This window comes from Zophobas morio, unplaced genomic scaffold, assembly GCF_036711695.1.
Source record: "Zophobas morio isolate AGI-343-1 ecotype UQ-CSIRO unplaced genomic scaffold, CSIRO_AGI_Zmor_V1 ptg000011l, whole genome shotgun sequence".
Lineage (NCBI taxonomy): Eukaryota > Metazoa > Arthropoda > Insecta > Coleoptera > Tenebrionidae > Zophobas > Zophobas morio.
In genome coordinates this window covers 14612603-14633365 of record NW_026972116.1, presented here as the reverse complement: position 1 = coordinate 14633365, position 20763 = coordinate 14612603, and the positions used below count along the sequence as shown (strand labels likewise).

General features: G+C 33.4%; 2 protein-coding genes across 2 annotated transcripts; both read right to left on the bottom strand.

Annotated features, from left to right (window-relative positions):
- Nucleotides 1-1647: 1647 nt before the first annotated feature.
- On the bottom strand, nucleotides 1648-3470 carry LOC135126515 (cytochrome P450 9e2-like). The gene is made up of 4 exons (XM_064052535.1): nucleotides 3198-3470; nucleotides 2977-3140; nucleotides 2596-2921; nucleotides 1648-2544 (listed from the first exon to the last, which is right to left on the bottom strand). Exons 1-4 carry the CDS (start codon nucleotides 3404-3406, stop codon nucleotides 1651-1653), a joined length of 1593 nt encoding a protein of 530 aa, XP_063908605.1. The 5' UTR covers nucleotides 3407-3470; the 3' UTR covers nucleotides 1648-1650.
- A 201-nt stretch (nucleotides 3471-3671) lies between these two features.
- Nucleotides 3672-5575, bottom strand: LOC135126514 (cytochrome P450 9e2-like). The gene is made up of 4 exons (XM_064052534.1): nucleotides 5256-5575; nucleotides 5042-5205; nucleotides 4666-4994; nucleotides 3672-4612 (listed from the first exon to the last, which is right to left on the bottom strand). The coding sequence occupies exons 1-4, from the start codon at nucleotides 5465-5467 to the stop codon at nucleotides 3719-3721; spliced, it is 1599 nt and encodes a 532-aa protein (XP_063908604.1). The 5' UTR covers nucleotides 5468-5575; the 3' UTR covers nucleotides 3672-3718.
- Between the last annotated feature and the right edge of the window lie 15188 nt (nucleotides 5576-20763).

Here is a 20763-nt window from a genome sequence, read left to right as displayed (position 1 = left end):
TGGATTTCAAAGAATTCGGTTTTGTAGTTCCTGAGTAAATCAATAAAATAAATTTACGCATTCATTAATTTTTTTGAGTCACCCTGTATATGCAAATCCAAAAAAAAATCAATGGAGTGATAAATCACAAGTACAGACTCATCATATTTTGTACAGTTTAGATAGGATTTATTCGGCAAACTTTCGAGCTGACGTCGTCAAGTTTTTGGAGGGGATAAGCAAATATATTTTGACTAAACATTTATTATGCTCTTTATGACCTTAAAACATCTGCAAGATTTCAGAGCATTCGGTTTTGTAGTTCCTGATTAAACCAATAAAATATATTTACGCGTTCATTAATTTTTTTGAGTCACCCTGTATATGCAAATCCAAAAAATATGAATGGAGTGATAAATTACAAGTACAGACTCATCATATTTTTACAGTTTAGATAGGATTTATTCGGCAAACTTTCGAGCTGACGTCATCAAGTTTTTGGAGGGGATAAGCAAATATATTTTGACTAAACATTTATTATGCTCTTTATGACCTTAAAACATCTGCAAGATTTCAGAGCATTCGGTTTTGTAGTTTCTGATTAAATCAATAAAATATATTTACGCGTTCATTAATTTTTTTGAGTCACCCTGTATATGCAAATCCAAAAAATATGAATGGAGTGATAAATTACAAGTACAGACTCATCATATTTTTACAGTTTAGATAGGATTTATTCGGCAAATTTTCGAGCTGACGTCATCAATTTTTTGGAGGGGATAAGCAAATATATTTTGACTAAACATTTATTATGCTCTTCATAACCTTAAAACATCTGCAAGATTTCAAAGCATTCGGTTTTGTAGTTTCTGAGTAAATTAGTAAAATAAATTTACGCATTCATTAATTTTTTTGAGTCACCCTGTATATGCAAATCCAAAAAATATGAATGGAGTGATAGATCACAAGTACAGACTCATCATATTTTGTACATTTTAGATATGATTTATTCCACAAACTTTTGAGCTGACGTCATCAAGTTTTTGGAGGGGATAAGCAAATATTTTTTGACTAAAGATTTATGATGCTCTTTATAGCCTTAAAACATCTGCAACATTTCAAAGCATTCTGGTTAGCAGATTAAAAATTAAATTTCAAAATGTTGTTTTATAATTTTGATTTTTTTTCCAAAAATCTGGACGTTTCGAGTGAAAAGTCGATTCGGAGTTGTAAACTACATGTGTAGGACTATGTTATTTTATACAATTGAAAACCCATTTACTATGTACAATTTTGAAGTGACGTCATCGCATTAGTGGTGGGGATGATTAGACAAATTTTGGTTAGCGTTTTACCATCTACATGATATTCTTAATATAAGTACAAAATTTCACAACAATCGGTCGAGTACTTTCGGAGATTATCTGTCTAATAAAAATCCGGGACAACAGACGGACAGACGGACGGACAGACGGACAGACGGACAGACGGACAGACGGACAGACGGACGGACAGACGGACAGACGGACAGACAGACGGAAATGGGAGACCTATTTCTTCGTCTTCTAGGGGTCATGAAAGATCGAGAAAACGTAAAAGTAGAGAGTCGGCCGACGGACTCGATTACAATACTTCCTTTGCTTACGCTCGGGAAGTAAAAAAAATGCGATTTTAGAAAATTCTGGAGCGTTTAAACCCTATGTGAAATCCTTTTTCTGGGAGCAGTAAAGCGCTGTCTTTTCTAATTTTTATTGGAATTTGCGTCTTCTCCGTAGGTACAAATTCAAACTCTAACAAAAGATAATAGAGAACAATTTTCGTTTCCAACAAAGCAAATCTAGATCCGATGCAGTTCCTTGGGCCACTACCAAAAGGCAAATATGTACATGGTTGAATTTTTTCGATATTTTCATCATTAAATCTTTCAGGATCAAAAGCATCGGGGTTAGGAAAATAATTTGGGTCCATATGTAGACCATAAACTGGTATCCAGCAAAAATCACCCTCTTTAAGTTTTACCACTTGTTCACCAACTCGTTCTGGTTGAATTTCAAACGCTTTTGTGCATTTGCGATCCAGTCTAGAACCTTGTGGCCATTTTCGTAAAGTTTCAGAAATTACCATGTCCAGGTACTTTAGTTCTAGTAACTTCTCGTATGTGATGTTACCATCACACGCTTTATGCGCTTTGCCTAACTCCTGTCTGAGTTTCTTTTGGATAAGAGGGTTAACAGCAAGTTCGTACCCAGCAAACGCTATCGTAGAAGAAGATGTGTCGTAAGCACCAAGAAAAAATACCAAGACTTGGGCTGTTATATCTTCGTTGGTTAAGTATTTCGGATTATTCTCATTTCTTCCAGTTTCTGACTCTTCAACGGCTGCAAAACCGTCTTTAGGTAATTTTATGTACTCTTCGAATTTCAGTTTCCCTTTGCGGGATAACATCATCAAGTGAATGAGGTCCGGACGTGTAATTTTTTTCTCTTCTCGCACTCTGACCGTTTCGTCGATGATAGTTCTAAAGAAGTTTGCCACTTGGTCAGGGACGAGTTTAACATTGAGAAACTAAAAATCACTTACAGTGTTAACGACGACCAGGTAAATATTTATTCTTACCTTTGCAAGAACTGGATTCCCGTACAACATAAATTTAAACTTCTTTAAACCGGTGAAATCGGCAAACCTTTTTCCACTTAATAAAACTTCGTTATTTTTAAACTTGAACGAGTCGCATTTAATGCCAAAAGCTGTAGTGGCTATGACATCGTTTGCATATCTCGTAAAAAGGTCCTTCAAATCCACGTTTATTACGTCCTTATTTTCCGTACTTAAGAAATGGATTAATTGTTTAGCACATTCGTCCATAAGAAAAAACATAGCGCGCATTTTGCTACTTGTAAAAGCAGGGCTCAAGGTTTGCCGAAGATCTCGCCATCTTTCACCTACAAGTTTCACAAGTTCAAAACAAAGGTTAACATTTTCACTACCGGTTTAGACCTTGACTTGCAAAGAGACCTTTCTCCCATATAGGGTCAATTCCACTTGCCACAAAACCGGAGTGATCCACAAAATGTTCAAAATTTTTTATTGTTAAACTTTTAATAAGTTCAGGATCTCTAATTAAAAGGACTGGTTTTGCGAATTCGTAAACTCCTACGTACCTGAAAAAATGTCACATTTGCTCAAATTGGCATATTAGATTTTAGAAGACAAAATACCGTTCTGTTGGGAAGGCATCGTAAAAGTATTTTATTATCTCAGTCAGGGATTTTGAACATATGATTGCTGGTAACATATTCCCAATAAGTGGCAGTGGTTTCTCATGTTTAACACCTTGCTTTTTCCAGTGATCGAACTCTCGTGATGAAATGCGAATATAGATTAACACCACAATTACGGCAGCTATAGTCAAAAATATAAATAACATACTGTCGACGATTTCACAGTCACTGTTTACTGCTGCAGTTCTGAATATTAGTTTGCAGTGTCGTCGTTTTATTAAATCACTTTAGGTAGCTGTTGATTTGATAAATTGAAATAGGCTTTTAGTCAACTAGTTGATGATTGTCTTCCTCGTTAGCTATTCTTTCCACACAAGACAAATTTGCACTATACAGTAATAAAATATACGACGAAAGAGGAACGTAATAATGATTGGTATAAGTGCTCATGGATGTTTTAAATAAACAGTATTATGTGAGAAAGTTTTATTATTACAAAACTAGATATAGAAATTAGTTCAAGATATTACACTACGTTTAAATCCTACTGGGAAACCTTTTTCAGCCAATAATAGAACACTGTCTCTCTTAATTTTAATTGGATTTTGGGTTTCTTCTGTAGGGACGAATTCGAACTCCAACAAAAGATTATATAATATGATTTTTGCTTCTAACAAAGCAAATCTAGATCCGATGCAGTTTCTTGGACCACTACCAAATGGTAAAAATGTAGCAGCTTTAATGTTTTTGGCATTTTCGTCACTAAATCTTTCTGGATCGAAGACATCAGGATTCGGAAAGTAGTTGGGGTCCATGTGCAGCCCATACACCGGTATCCAGCAAATATCACCTTCATTGATTTTAATTGGAGATTCTCCACTTCTTTCTGGTGTAATTTCAAAAGCTTTAGTACACTTGCGATCCAACCATATAGCTTGAGGCCACTTTCGCAACGTCTCGGCAACTACCATATCAAGATATTTGATATCGAGTAGTTGTTCATACGTGATATTATCACCATAGGTTTTATGCGTTTTGCTTATTTCTTGTCTAAGTTTTTGCTGTATTTGAGGGTTAATGGCAAGTTCGTAACCAACGAACGATGTAGTTGATGAAATAGTGTCATAACCTCCAAGAAAGAAAACTAAAGCTTGTGCTGTTATGTCTTCGTTAGAAAGGTAGTTAGGATTGTGTACAACTCTTCCGATTTCTGATTCTTCAACAGCTGCAAATCCTTCTTTTGGTAGATTCATGTAGTCTTCGTATTTTAGCTTGCCTTTACGAGACAACATTAACAAGTGAATGAGATCTGGTCGGATGATGTTTTTTTCTTCTCTCAAACGGATAGTTTCGTCAATAATTCCTCTAAAAAAGTTACCTACCCGATCTGGTACTATTTTAAGTTTAAAAAACTAGAATTAATCGAACATTAGTTCACTGTATCGATTCATCAAAATTTTCTTACCTTTGTAAGCTTTGGATAATTTCCATAAATTAAAAACTTGAACCTTTTTATACCACTAAAATCAGAAAACTCTTTCCCTGCCAACAAAAATTCGTTATTTTTAAATTTTAAAGAATCGCACTTAATGCCGAAAGCTGTCGTTGCGATGACGTCAGTTGCGTATCTTGAGAAAATATCTTTTAAGTCGACTTTGACTATGCTGTTGTTCTGGTCCTTAAAATAAGTTACTAATTGTTTGGCACATTCCTGCATCAAAGAGAACATCGTGCGCATTTTACTGCTTGTAAAAGCAGGACTTAGGGTTTGACGAAGATCCCGCCATCTTTCACCTGCAATAACACAAAAAAGGAAAGGTCACAATTAATTAATATGCTACCTTGGCTTGCAAATAAGTTTTTTCCCCACAATGGATCAGATTCAGCAGAAATAAAACCGAGATGATCAACAAAATTTTCAAAATTTTTAATAGTGACGATTTTTATTAGTTCAGGATCGCGTATCAACAGTATTGGTCTCGAGAACTGGAAAATTCCCACGTACCTGCAACAAACAGTTGTAATAATTTACTTGAGTAATTGAGAACAAAATACCTTTCAGACGGAAAAGCGTTATAAAAATATCTTATTAACTCAGCTATGGATTTCGAGCCTGTAATTGTAGGTAACATATTGCCTACTATAGGTAAAGGCTTCACATATTTGACCCCACGTTTTTTCCAATAGTCTAAAATCTGTGATGACCGATGGACGATATAAACCACAGCTAAAACTAGTAAGGTGACAAGGAAATGTAAAACGAACATTGCTTCGTGATTATTTTGGATAGACTAAAATAGATTTTAATTTTAAGAATCGCACTAAAGCGTACAAGAGCACATCAGGTTATGAGATGACCTTTCGGTTTGTTTTTATTTGATAAATTGAAGCAAGTGGTTGATGATTATGTTGTTACGTAGTTATTGTGTCACCGGAACACGAAATAGGAGGCGCATGATAGTGTGCAAAATATTTAAGTGATAAAAGTATGTCTACCTCTTTAACGCCACGCTTGTTTTCAAGTCATTTTAATCTTAAAATAAAACAAAATCAAAGTAATTAAACCTTTATTGAGTAAACATTGTACGATAATTCATAAAAATTTTTCTACAGAAACAACTGCGGAAACCATACCTAAATATCAGATATTGTTACTAACATCAGTCCAGGCAAACCTTCGGTTGGGATTTCTAACGTGAAGAAATTGAAAAACGGTGGCCTGCTTCTGAAATGTCAGAAACCTAACGAACTTAAAAAAATTGCACAGGTTAAGAAATTAGAAGAACGGTATGACATCCACGATTAAATTTTTTTTTTCCACGATTACGAATCTCAGGAATTTCTAGTGATACAAGTGAAGAAAAAATTGTCTCTTTTTTAATGAAACAAAATTCTGATGTTTTTACAGAATCTTCTCAATGTGAGCTTTTAAAATACTTACCCATAAAAAATCGCGCGAGTTTTTATCAAATAATTGTTCGTGTAGATCTTTCTACATACAGAAATAAACTACTGTTTAAATCACTGTTTGATCTGTGTAGACAGCTGCAACATTTATGATGCGGTTGATGTTATTAGGTGTTGTCGATGTAAGCATTCGATAAAAACGATAAAAAAGGTCTGTACTGCTGAGGACCACTTGAAATGTGTTAATTGTCTTAGTATCCAAACCAAAGAAAACTTATCTGACAATGATTTTCCCCATGCATGCTGGGATCAGAATAACTGTACTTATTATAAGAATTTACTGATGAAAGTTAAGACTGATGTATTTGGTATATCACACTCATAGCAACTAACCTGAGTACTACTACGTCAAATTCAGCTGTTTCAATATATTCTAGGCAAGGCTTCAGTAATATTGTTTGTTATTATCAAAATGTAAGGGTCTCAATACAAAGCTGAAAGACTTATTTCTGTCATCAGCTTCTAGTAATTTCTACGAGCTGATTGCTCTTACTGAAACCTGGGTTAGAGAGGATATTCTAAATGGAGAATTATATGATTTGCATTTATATCAAGTATTTAGATCAGATCAGGACTTTGTTTCTTCTCAATGTGTAAGAAGTGAAGGTGTACTATTAGCAGTCAGAAATTATATCAAAGTTGTCAAACTGGACGTACAGGATATTTGCGAGGGCTTTCGTGATATCTCATGCATTGACATCCTCTTGGTAAAGTAAGTCATAATTTTAGCTCCATCTTTATACAGGGTGCCGCATCCAAGTCTGGATATAGGGAATTAATATGGGAATTAATTTTTATTTTATAATATCTCCCCAGATCACTTTAAAGCTACTATTGAGTGATGCCTTTGTGGAGGTCGAAGATCGCTATCGGCCAGTATTTATTTCAAATCGTTGCATCGCGCTCATTCACTCTAAAAAGGTTTTAAAAATCGTATTTTGAAATTCGCGCCCGATCCGATTTGTTGCGAAATGTTCCGTCGCACTGTCGAAGTTCGGCGATCGCGTCTTTGGATTAATCATGCAAAATTCAAATGTCAAAGTAAAACTAGAAATTATTCTCAGAAATCAACGAACAACTCAAACTGAATTACTTTGTCCAGTGTGATGATTATTGTAGGACAAATTAAACGGAATACATGCACAAATTGATCCATTCATTCGTCATAGTGCGTGACCCCGTCAAACGAGCCATCTCCAACTACCCTCAGGCCGTATCCAAAAAGTCCGACATGAAGACTTCGAGCAGCTGGTCTTCCTCAAAACCCCATCGTCAGCATTGTGACATGTCATGGGAGCCGGTCAAGCTAGGAATGTACTCGCGCTACCTTACTCAGTAATCACTGAACGACTCAAATTGAATTACTTTATCCAATATGACAATTATTTTAGGTCAATTTAAACGGAATAAATGCACAAACTGTACAAAATATTTTATTAGGTTATGTTGGTGGTGCTAATCGAGTCTTTATTGCTAAAATCTCATTAAAATGTCATGTTTTATCGCAATTAGATTAAAAAGCTAATGTTACTGTTAAGTAAAAAATTAAATTCTTTGTTTAACGAGCAACAAATCTATTTGAAATTTAAATTTGTAAAATTTCGAATCTAATAATTTGAAACTCAATCTTTCTTAAAAAAAAAATCGAAAATATTTGTAACATCTATAACAACAGAAAAAGAGTTGCACAAATTACAGTTGTTTTTTTTTTAATTTCAGATTCATCAAAATTGTTAAGTCTCTTTTTTATTTATTTCACATTATTCTTATTGTTCTGCGCGTGAAGTTGAATACGATTTCTTTCCCAACCCCAAACCTAACGCTGAAAAGCAAAACAGCAAGGAAGTACGTAAAAACGGATAACGGTACTCTATCGATTTCTGCTTGGACATGCGGCAAATCAGCACTGAATCTAAACTATGTTTCGCTTCGCCCAAGTGCGACATGCGGCAAATCTGCACCAAACAGTAGAGGCGAAAATCCCTCGGACCCGATCTGGATATGCGGCAAACCAGTTCTAAGGTGACGATATGTTGTCCTCCAAGACCTTTAAGAAGTAGTCCCTTACTTTGGTTCAAACTTTACAATACTAGTTAAATACGGATTTTTCTCTCCAATTTCAAGATTAGCACGTGAAGCAAACTTCTATAAAAACGAAATAGTTATTTAGAGTATCAACGCAACATTTCAGAAGATTGCTACATGTTAATTTTTAATCTTTGAATTTGTAATAAATTAGTGATAAGATTAGTGATGAAGTGGTCCAGAATTGTATGATATATGTTGATTTAGTACTAGTTTAGTAGTAGAACTGATTAAGTTGTTGAAGTTTTTTGGGTACATCCCGTAATAAAGTATTATTATTATTATTATTATTAAAAGTGACTCCTAAGTCTTTAAAATATTCCACTCGTTGAATCGTGTGGTCCGCTGTTTTATAGTCATTGGTAAAGACACTCAGATCTCCAAATAAATGTGGTCGCACACGGATGCTTGATGGAGGAAATACGTTAAGTTGAATCTAAGGTAAAGATCAAAATCTACTTCTGTAGGACTCGGTCTGATAATCATTTTAATGAACTGCTTATTAAAATTTTGGTCAAAACAAATTCGTCAGTGGAAGAGTTTGGACCCTTAAGTGTGATTGTGTTAATAATAAAAAGACAAATGAGTGTAGCAATTTGATATCTGTTACTTAATAATATCTATGTAAAATAATTTATAAAATGATATAATTTTTGCTTGTAATATAAACTGACCTAGTTTTATGATCTCTCGTGGGAGCACAGTAGATTTGTATCACAGCGAAGACCTTCTGCAAAAATTCATTTAACCAAAGACGGTGTCCGTATTAAGGCATTTTAAAGAAAATATGTGACATTTCAAACGTTCGACTATGCATAATTAAAACATAAATATTTCAGTTTGTATAAATAAAGCGGGGGAATGTAGGTAGATTATGCCATTGTGCTCCAGGGTTTCCTAATTAAAGAACATGGCTGTTGAGCAAGGTGCATAGATAATAAAGAATTAAATTAAAACACAAAAAGTTTGCAATGTTCGCCAAGTCCCTCCGCCCACCGCCTTCATATCAAGCGAGTAGACAATTTTTCTGGGTTTGCTAATGAATTTAGGCCCCGTCCGCAGCCAGCTAGATTGCCTCTCGCTGCACCAGAATTAGTCCTGGCCCCTACACTGGCGTCTCAAGGGAACCAACTTGCGTCGTTGACAATTTGAAACTTATTTTAACATTCATATAGAGGTACATGTCCTGTCCCTAATTTATATGTATATTTATTAGTATCTGCATATCTTGTCGGAACGTAATGAACGCCACGGACCTGAAAGAGTAGCCGGGGCTGGAGGAAGGTTGATTTATTTATGCCTCCTGGAGAGGCCATTCATAACACAATACATATTTGACCCTTCAACAGAGCGGCGAAAAACTTTTCTCCCTCGAAAATGAATTAAAATGCGAGTTTAATGAAGCCATGTATTTGAGTTAGCACGAGATCCGGCCGGCCCGGACTCGGAATGTCTTCTCGTCTAGGGATGGCGTTAATTATGAGGAACAAGTCCGGTTCTGGCGCTCGGAGGGCTAATTCTACGTAGGCTAGGTCTTTTACTTAGCGTTACGCCGAAAATTTCTTTTTAGAAGATTTATAAACTTTTCGTAACTATAAACAACACCTTAAGATCCCTTCTAACTCATCAAAAATTAACGGTCTGCAAGACTCATTAAGAACAAACACCCATCTGAAATAACCACAACATATAAAAAATTGAGTGTAACAATAAATAATTAATCAATGAATAAAAAAAAACGTCTTACTGCATGCGCTACTACTTTTTTTATAAACATTTCTTACTGAAAAAAGTGTTATAATTTGGATAGCTGTATCTGACAAGGGAAAATTCACCTGTATATCGCTTCAAGTTGGTGAAATGACAATAATAGCTATTGACAGCATCTTGCCCTCCAAATCGAATCGCGCCTTTCCTTATCTAAAGATTTATGAATTGGAGCATAAGGAACACTGAAGAATACAAAGACTACATTATATATTTTAGTTGCAATAAGTGTAATAATGGGTGGTTACGTTCAGGGCGATTCTTCCGCTTTTAACCTCACAAACACACAGAACACAATCCAAGAAAAAAAAACTTTGTATTTTTAATAGTTCATATATAATAACTAAATTTGAAACAAATGTTGACATAATTGAAAATTTATGAAATGTCAAGATTTACTTTTCTTTTTTGATCAACACTACTTGAAGCAGACGGTAAAGTTAAAGGAACGTAATTTTATCAATTGTCTTTTGTATATAGCACCACGCGCCGTACCGGCGACATAACTATTACATAATAGCATAATCGTCAACCACTTAATCAATTTTATCAAATAAAAACAAACTCAGAGGTCATCTTATAGCCTGATGTACTTTTGTCCGCTTTTATATTGTTTACAATTTAAATTAATTTTATTTAATTATCTACAAAAAAAAAAAAAACAAAACTAGTCTTATATTTTGTTGTGACCTCTGTACCTTTATTTGTCGTTTATATCATTTACTGCCTGGATATTAAATTCGTTGGCTTTAAATACTATATTAAAGTATGAAGACAACATTTATTTATTGAACAACGCGTTTGAAGTGACTCAACGATTTTTCGTCCTTCTATTCGTTCCTGCTGTTTATTTAAAGTTCATTCTTCACAATTTCTCCCTTTAAACTAGCTAGACTGCGAAGACTGAATCACTTTCATACACAACAAAAATTTGCAAATTTTCGATACCACCCTTTTAATAAGCAAAAGCCTAGTGGCCAAGATTCGTTAAAAATTTTCTAGAAATAAAACACCTGGGTCCATATAGAATCTTCCGAATTTTTTCAAAAATAAAATGTATCAAGATTTTTCCAATTTATTTCAGAAACAAAAATAGTGGAATTTTTTGGAAACTTCAAAAACAAAGCCAAGATTAATTCCAATTGTTTAAAAAACATATACCAGGAGGTATTCTTTCAAATTATTTTAAAAACAACACACCAGAGGCCTCCAGAATTCTTTCGGATTCTTACAAAAACCCAACACCAGATGCCCCCAACATTTTTTTTTTTGTTTTTCTAAAAATACAATACCACGATCCTTCAAGAATCTGTTTGTCGCTCTGGAAATAAAATATCAGGAACCTTTTTTTAAATAGTTTCAAAAACCAAAGACGGGTGGTTTCTAAGATTCTTTAAAATTTTTCTGAAAACAAAACATCGCAAGCCCATAAGATGTTTTAAAAAACATCAGGATCTCTAAGGCTTTTTCAAGTACTCCCAAAAAGTAAAACATTTGGGGTTCCAAGATTCTTCCAACTTCTTTAAAAATAAAATACCGCCGTCCTCAAAATTTTTGGAATTTATTCAAAAATAAAGCAATGGAGACCAACAAGAGTAATTCAAATTCTTAAAAAAACACCGGGGGTTTCCAGAATCTTTTGAAATTCTTTTAAAAACGATCTCTAGAGAACCGCAAGAATCTGTTAAATTCTTTCAAAAGCAACACATCAGAAGCCTACAGGATTCTTTTAAATTCTTAAGAAAACAAAACACTAGTTGCCCCCAAGATCTTAAAATTTTTCCAAAAACAAAACATTAGGATCCTTCAAGAATGTTTCAGTTCTTCTGAAAATAAAATAGCAGAAACCGTCAGAAATTCTTTTAAATTCTTCCAAAAACAAAAGATCGGCGAACTCCCCAATTCTTTAAATATTTTCTAAAAACAGCAGGGGCTCCAAGATACTTCCAATTTGTTTCAAAGACAAAATATCGCCGTCTCCCAATTTTTTTCTTTTTTTTGCCAGAAACAAAGCAATGAAAACCTTAGGATTTATTAAATTGTTTGAAAAACAGCACACCAGAAGCTCTTAGGATTCTTGCGGATTCTTACAAATTCTTACAAAAGCAAATACCAGGTACCAACAATTTTTAATTTTCCAAAAACAAAATACCAGGATCCCTTAATAATCTTTCAGTTCTTCTGAAAATAGAATATTTGAGACCTTCAGGTATTCTTTGAAATTCTTTGTAAAACAGTAGGTCAGTGTAAGATTCTTTAAAATTTTACTAAACACAAAATACCCAAAGGGGTGGGGTGTCACGGAAAAAAAAGTTTTAAATTTTAAGAATTCCCAGCAGGAATGTTTTATATTCTTAAAAAAAATTCTTCAAATTCTTGTAAAAATGAAACATCGTCGTTCAGAAAGTTTCCTCCAAATCCTTTCAAAAACAAAATATCGGCGTCATCCAAAATTTTTTGTAATTGTTCCAAAAATTAACCAATAAGGAACTCCAAGATTGACTCAAATTCTTAAAAAAAGAAACACACCAGAAGCTTCCAGCATTATTTCAAAAACGAAAGACCGGTGGCCTCCAAGATTCTTTAAAATGTGTTAAAAAATAAAACAGAGGTCCCACAATATGTTTTAAAATTACAAAACACCGTGGTCTCTAAAAATTCTTTCAAAATTCCTTTAAAAATGAAACGTCAAGGGTCCCAAATTTCTTGCAACTTCTTTCAAAAATAAAATATTGCTTTCTTCGAAAATTTTTTGTAATTTTTCCAAAAACAAAGATAGACTAGGGTATTTGAAGATTTTTTTTTAATTTTTGCACAAATAGGACATCAGGGTCCCCAAGCTTTTTTCAAGTAAAGCAATGGGAAGCCTCGAGATTCATTCAAATTCCGGTGAAATCTACGATGCTTTAAAATTTGGCTAAAAACAAAATATCCGAGTCTTTAAAGATTCTTTCAAATTCATCTAAAAATAAAACATCAAGGGTTCCAAATTTCTTCCAACTTCAATAAAAAACAAAATATTGCCTTCCTCCAAAATTGTTTGCAATCTTTCCAAAAACAAAGTAGTGAGGACCCGACCCCAAGATTCATTCAAATTTTTCAAAAAAAAAAAAACAAACAGAATCCTGCAAGAAACTTTCATTTCTTCAGAAAATAAAATATCAAGGGCCTTCAGAGATTCATTTAAATTCTTTCGAAAACAAAAGACCGGTGGTCTCCAATATTCCTTAAAACGTTTCCAAAAACAAAACACCGTGAGCTCACAAGATGTCCTCAAAAACACGGGAATTTCTAATGCTTCTGAAATTCTTCTAAAAATAAAACACTGGAGGTTCCAAGATACTTTTAATTTCTTTAAAAACAAAATATCGCCGTCCTTCAAAATTTTTTCAAAGACAAAGCAATGGAGACCCCAAGATACATTCTTAAAAAAAACTACCAGGAGCTTCCAGAATTTTATGAATCTCTTAAAAAAAAAGATCCCTAGGGAACTGCAGGAACCTTTTAAATTCTTTCAAAAGCAACACACCAGAAACCTACAGGATTCTTTCGGGTTCTTACAAAGACTAAACACCAAATGCCCTAAGATCTTAAAATTTTTCCAAAAACAAAACACTAGTATCCTTCAAGAATGTTTCAGTTCTTCTAAAAATTAAATATCCTCAGGGATCGTCATAGATTCTTTTAAATCCTTTTAAGGACAAAAGACTTTCAGGAATTTCAAATTCTTTCAAAAACAATACATCGGTAGCCTCAAAGATTTTTTAAAATTGTATTAAAAAACGGCGAGGTTTACAAGACAGCAGAGGTCTCCAAGACCTATTCGGATTTTTACAAAAACAAAACACCAGGATCCTTAAAAAATTGGTCATTCTTCTGAAAATAAAATATCAGGGATATTCAGAGATTGTTTCAAATTCTTTTAAAAACGAAACAGTAGGTCTCTAAAGATTCTTTCAAATTCATTAAAAATAAAACATCAAATTTCCGAAATTTTTTCCAATTTTTATACAAAATCAAAATATTACCTTCTTCTAAAATTTTTTGTAATTTTTACAAAAACCAAGTAGTGAGAACCCCTAAGATTCGTTAAAAGTTTACATAAAAAACACCAGAATCCTACAAGAATCTTTCTTTTCTTCTGAAAATAAACTATCAGGGACCTTCAACGATTCTTTTAAATTCAAAAACAAAACACCGAGGGTCGTCAACATGTTTCAAAATACAAACTACTGGGGTTTCTAAGGATTTTTTTAATGTTTGTAAAAATACAACATCGGAGGTCCCAAAATGTTTCCAACTTCTTTCAAAAAGAAATTATTTGCGACTCCCAAAAGCTTTTGTGATTTTTTCAAAAACAAAGCCAAGGGAAGCTCCAACATTACTATTCAATAATATCGAGTTTATAATACGATACATCAGGGGCGGCTGGTGCCAAGGGGCACAAGGGCACGTTTTCCCCAAAAACTACGACGTCTACAAACACACTGGACATAGCAAAATAGTAATTTTCAATATAATATTTATCTAAAGTTGTTGTGTCTTGAATATATGATATGTCATTGCTGATGAAGTTCTGATAAAAGCGGAGACGGAGACCAAATCATTACTCATTTAGACGTTTTGTTTACACCGTTGCCATGGAAACCGTGCGTCTAGTCGTGGTAGTGGGCTGAAATTGGGTCCTGTTTTGACAGTGCCCACCAGCAGTAACTCAACTGTTGGCTTTAATTTAAGATAAAAATAATGAATTCGGTTTAATATTTAGTAAAAAATCCTTCTCTGTGTTATGACGGTAAAATTTTAGTGACAAATTTTAGGGAGTCACGCCCAATTTTTTAATAAAAAAAGTGTTCGTGGCAAAACGAGAGACTTTCATAGATATTTTAATAGATGTAACACGTATAATAAATATTCGTGGATATGCGATTGTAGAAAAAAAGAAATTGTTGTTTTTTGTGTTTCCTCAGTACTGAATTAAAACCATCGTCCTGTATTAGTACTGATATGGATGATCTATGGCATGAAGGTATGTGGACATATACTTTTTTAGTTTTATTGACTGTATTTTTTTATTTATTTCAGTCATACAGTTTCGTCTATTAATTGGTAATAACAACCTGTTTTATATATTCATATTTAACTCATCAATCAAATTGTGTCTCTTCATTTCAAAAGGTCACGAGCCGCCCCTGCGATACATATCAAAATTTTTGAGTGAATACAACATACTTATTTAAATACCTTGATGAATAAAATGATTTATCCAACTACATTTTTAGCGTTGTGGTTATTTCACACATTGTTGAAAAGTAGTTAATTGGAAGTAGATTTTATTTTGTAAATTTTTTGCCGTGTTTTATTTTACGTAGTAGGTTTGAAATAACATTCTTAATAATTAGTTGAAATAGAACAACTTTTATAGCTAATAATGCGAAAATTAGTTTGTTAAGTATATTCAGGGACATAAAAATTTTTTTTAGAAATTTTTTGTATTTAGTACGTGATATCTGTTAATATCAAAACCCTCTTGGCTTGCAACACACATATATTTTTTCCCTTTTGTACAACACCACATACGCTTAATATCTGCGAATGAGCTTTCTCAGCTACGTTTTTAATTTGTGTTTATTATAAGCAAGGGATTCTTAAAAAAAAAGCGCATGAATGACAATTATTATTGTGACGTGGTGCCAACCGTAAAGTTGTAATTGTACACGAAATCAGGTTTATGTCGGTCATTAAGGGTGAAATTAAACAGAAGGGGTGAGCTTTAAAGTAGTTGAAGCCTCGTACTAGAAGACAATGAAGCTACTGACAAGCACATGTCTGTCCTTTTGCATTACTCACGACATTATCACAAATTTAAATGTAACGGTCGCTCTGCTGACTAGAGACTCTGCTTCTATGCAAACTTAATTCATCTCATTTCGAGTTTGTTCGTTTCCCTATCTTACATTTAATACAAAAGTTAAAACAAAACCCAGCTTCTTTATTAGATGTTAAATTTTTAAAATTTTGCATACGGTACAGCAGCAGGCCTCGCTAATTAAAAGAAGGAAGAGAATTATCGTCCGAGTCTTAAGCATTTCGTCATGCTTTTATAAATTGCCGTAATGTTGATAAGTACATGTAAATGTGTAAACATTAACAATTAATAAACGAAACACGCAAGTTATGCTTATATAATGATGTCCCAAAGGGCCATTTCAATATTGCTGCGTGCGTGAAGGAATTTATTTTCTTCGTTGTTAAACCGAATTTCATTTTGTTAAAGTGCGTTTTTTAACTCCTTATCTTCCCTTATCAGCACCACAATTTATTATTAAGTGCATATTCGGTGAAATTTTTTGCTCGTACGTTGATATCTAAAATATCCAATCGACGGAATTGATTCAGACAACATACATGCATAAGTGATGAAGATTTGTAATACACCATTCATTAATCATGTATCCTGTTAAGCCGTTTCCCCGAGGAAAGCGCGTTCAACCTTATTTCTTATTTTTCTCATATATCACGTGAAAGTCTTGACACTTGTCAGACCAACCAAACAAACTCTAGATTGCGATTCGGAGGCTTGCTTTGCAATTTCAAATGCCAATTATGTATTCGAGACACATAAGCAATTCTCAGCCAGACGAGAAATATGAAGCATTTGAAATTCTCTGTCACTCACGGACGACGTGTTACATCGCCTCAATGACAATAAGCTTTCCGACGTCCCGTAATGGAGGGATTGCAAATAAGATCCGATTAAAGTTTCATTCCAAATTAGCAGATTAAAAAAGTTTTGTGCTCGGTCGACTAGCAAAACATATCTCTTTTAACCCTCAAACCCTTAAGGTCTGTCCGTTAGACACACAGCCGCGAAATGTAGAAAACTTTGTTTAAAATGGCACTTCCTTAAATTTTGTAAGTATTCCTAAAAAACTTTGAAATATTATTATTTATACTGAAAATCCGAATGAATATGGAACAGTTATTTAACAATTTCTTGACCACATTGGTTGCTAACACCAACAAAGCAAAACAAGATTAGAAAAATTTAGTTAATTTTTTACGTGTCCCACCTAAGAAAGCCTGCAATCAATAGCTAAATCTAAAAATCTGGAATGCTCACATATCTCATACCTATCATTAGTGTCAGAATCCAGATTTCTACAAGGATTACTTACTAAATTTTATCGTTGATGATAATCTACACAAGCATTTGTCTAAATTTAATACCTGTCTGATTGTTAATACTCTAGGCTATTATCCTGCTATCGGCATACGAATTTACAATTATATTTTCGTTTGATAAACAGTAAAATAGGTCCTAAAATTGATCCTTGTGGTATTCCATATAGAATATGTCCAAAATCTGATACTAAATTCTCTATTTCTATTTCTTGTCAATCAATTTATCTCAGACAGCATACTCTGTGATAATATCGAAATCAAAGCATTCATTGTTATACTTTTACTGCTCACTGCTGGTCGTCTTAGTCTTAGATATACACCAACGGGCACAAGAACTCTGCGGAACAAAAAAATATGGCCCCCAAATTTTCAAAGCGAGTAAGCACTTGATAACAGAAGGCTACTGCAGAGAAAACTGATCTAATAACTGTGAAATTGTTGAAACAGAAATGGAGGAGCTAATAGTTGGTAAAGAGCTTTCTAAAGATAACAAAGAAATTACAGAGAAGTTCAAACAATGTAGAACAGAAATCAAAAAACTAAGAAAAGAAAACAAGAAAATAAAAAAATTAAAGACTTACAGTAGGATACACTAGACTTACAAGAAGAATACAAAAAAGAAAAAATGATGTAATGGTAACTGATATGGATTTAAAAAATGTACAAGATAAAGTAAGAGACTGAGTAAAAGGCTTTATAAAGAAAGCGATGCAGTTGGCAATAAGTTCTAAGTCTTGTCTGCTGGTAATAGGAAATCTGGAAAAAAGTTGGAGATACTAAAAGACAAATATAAACTGAAATAGGTAAAAAAAAGTAAAATCGACTTAAACTATGATCTCACAAGAGAATCAGTCTTTCTTTTTTTGTGATTATCGTTTATATCGACTTTCCTTTCTTCTACATATTTCAGTTTATATTTGTTATTGAGTATTTCTACTCGTAACTTTCAAAAAAAGATTACAACAATAACAAAAGATAATCGAGGAAAACAGCAGGACCTAAAGATTGGTTATCAACTTAGGAAAAGTTAATATTTCAAGGAAAGGAATTTATATGGAATAATAATGGTCGTAAACTAGAAGAAACCAACTTTAATTCCAAAAAACTGACACTCGCAATTAAAAACAGAAAACCTATGAAGACGAAATTGACACAAGGAGAAGGGTAGGGACTTGTAGGAAAAAACTCATGGAAAAAGTAGAAAATGCATAAACCTAATAACCTGGAACGTGAGAGGTACGCCCTATGAAGGAGCACTAAAAGATCTAGAAGTACAAGCAGAAAAATATAATGCAGAAATATTAGTAGTGCAGCAAACAAAACAAAAGGATAATCAGTGGTTGAATTGTAAAAAAAATGGTTAAAGGTTGCTTCGATAGAACGTCCCTCGCTCTTGACGTATAGTCCAACAAATTCCTCTTCTTTGAAAAATTATAAAAAAAAAATTGTTCTCTGATAACCTTTGTTCGGAGATTACGTGTTTAATAAAAATACAGACAGACAGACAGACAGACAGACGGAAACGGAGGACTACTTTTTCGTACTGTAGGGGTCATGAAACGTCGAGAAAATATAAAAGTGACCATTCGTCCGATGGACTCGATTACTATACTTCCTTAGTTTACGCTAGGGAAGTAAAAATATATACTTTAATAGCAGCGAAAGGGGTAATTGGATCTTTGGGATTTGATTCCTAGTCAGAAAAAAATTGAAACATACAGTACAAATTTACGTCTATAAAGATAAATCTATAATAATATACAGTTGAAAAGCATAGAACGACTTTTAAGTATTTTGAATATTCTCGCCCCCACTGAAGAACATAGAATGATAAAAAAATGCAGGAAATGAACATAATAAATAGAAGATTTTAATGCTAAATTAGCAATTATTGGTAACTTCAATAAACATGAAGTTTCAATTGAAAATGACCTGAAGTTCGTAGGCTGAGCAACAACTCGGGCTGTCGAACCACGAGCATTTGTTTTCAATACAGGACTATTCATTTGAAATCATGGTTCCCACCATAGAGCAAAATACTAAATCAAAATGACCATGTCGTCCCGAATGAAAATTTTTGCAGGGCAATAAAAGACTACAGGCTCGGTTGGTTGGTGCCAAAGTAGATATTAATTTTTCAAAACCGAAAAATTCTTATTAAGGATAAGAAACTGGAATGTCGAAGAATTTGAACAAATTTAAATAAGCAACAGATAGTAACAAATTACAAGTGAGATAGCTAGTGACCTAAAAACGGAAGTTTCGTTGACGAACAATGGAAAATTTTGGAAGAAGGTATTCAGAAAGAAGCAAACATGTTATTAATATTTAAACAGAAATAAATCAAAGAAAGTTGGTTTATAGTCCGGTCAAAATAGACATTTCAAATAACAAAAACTTCGACAGAGCTGAATTTTGGTAGAGACCTTGGGTACACCAGTAGAAATAAAGTGGCAAAAGTCCCCATAGATCCCATGTATGCTAAAAAAGTTATTCAAGGTCAAAAGTCAACATTTTTGGTTTTTTGGATTTTTCTCGAAACGGTAAATTTTATCAAAAATACAGGGTGTTATTGAAAGGTGCGTACAACAAAACTGACAGTTCTTCGCGAAGTCTAAGAAGTCTGAAAAACTTATTTTGTGTTATCAAAATTATAAGGGGAAAATTAACCCTTATCCAACCTTTTTAGACGCTACTGAAGGATAAATAGGTAAAATTAATTTATTTTAGTATATCCTAGCAACTGTAACAATAAAACTGTTATCAAGGCTAAATGTTGCTATAGAAACGGGAGATGATCTCTTTATCAGAGGCGTACAACGAATTTGGACATAAATTTTAATAATTTTTATTTCTGAAAGGAGAACACTTTTACCTGAACTTTTTTTAACTTTTAGCACCCATACTTCGAGATCAATTGCCGATTTTATTTTGTACGTACCTTTCAATAACACGCTGTATAGTATAGTTCACAAAAATTATAGACCATAAAATCATCTACAAAAATGATCCTTTTTTTCCTAAGAATCACCATTCTCAAGATATCGCCGTTCTAAAAGTTGAAGGAGTTGCATTCTACATGATATGCACACAAATTCCACGTATATATATAGTCAGACTCTTAATATAAATAAAAATGCCATTCATGTCCCTTACATGTATAAAATAACTACGAACAATATAATAAATCACTACTAACAATTCTGAGAATATACACTCAAAAGAAACTCAATCCCTTAGCCAGCTCCTTTTGCTATAGATTTATAAAATCATTTAATTTTTAAAATCTGGAAAGGCTCAACAGCGAGCAGAAATATATTCTTCAAGCAGTTTATCTTTTTATCCAAAATGCCAAAACCATATTTTATTTTTACATGTAATAACCGGCTGCATCAGCACTGTTCAGAAGGGGTAAAACATGAGTACTGAAATTACTTGAAAAAAGGACTTGACTGATTGCGCTAAAGTATTTGAAGAAATTGACGCGTCTCCTCAAACGATAATCACAAAAGGAATTCGCTTTCTCCTTACAGTTTATGGAGCTCCAAAAAAATTAGTT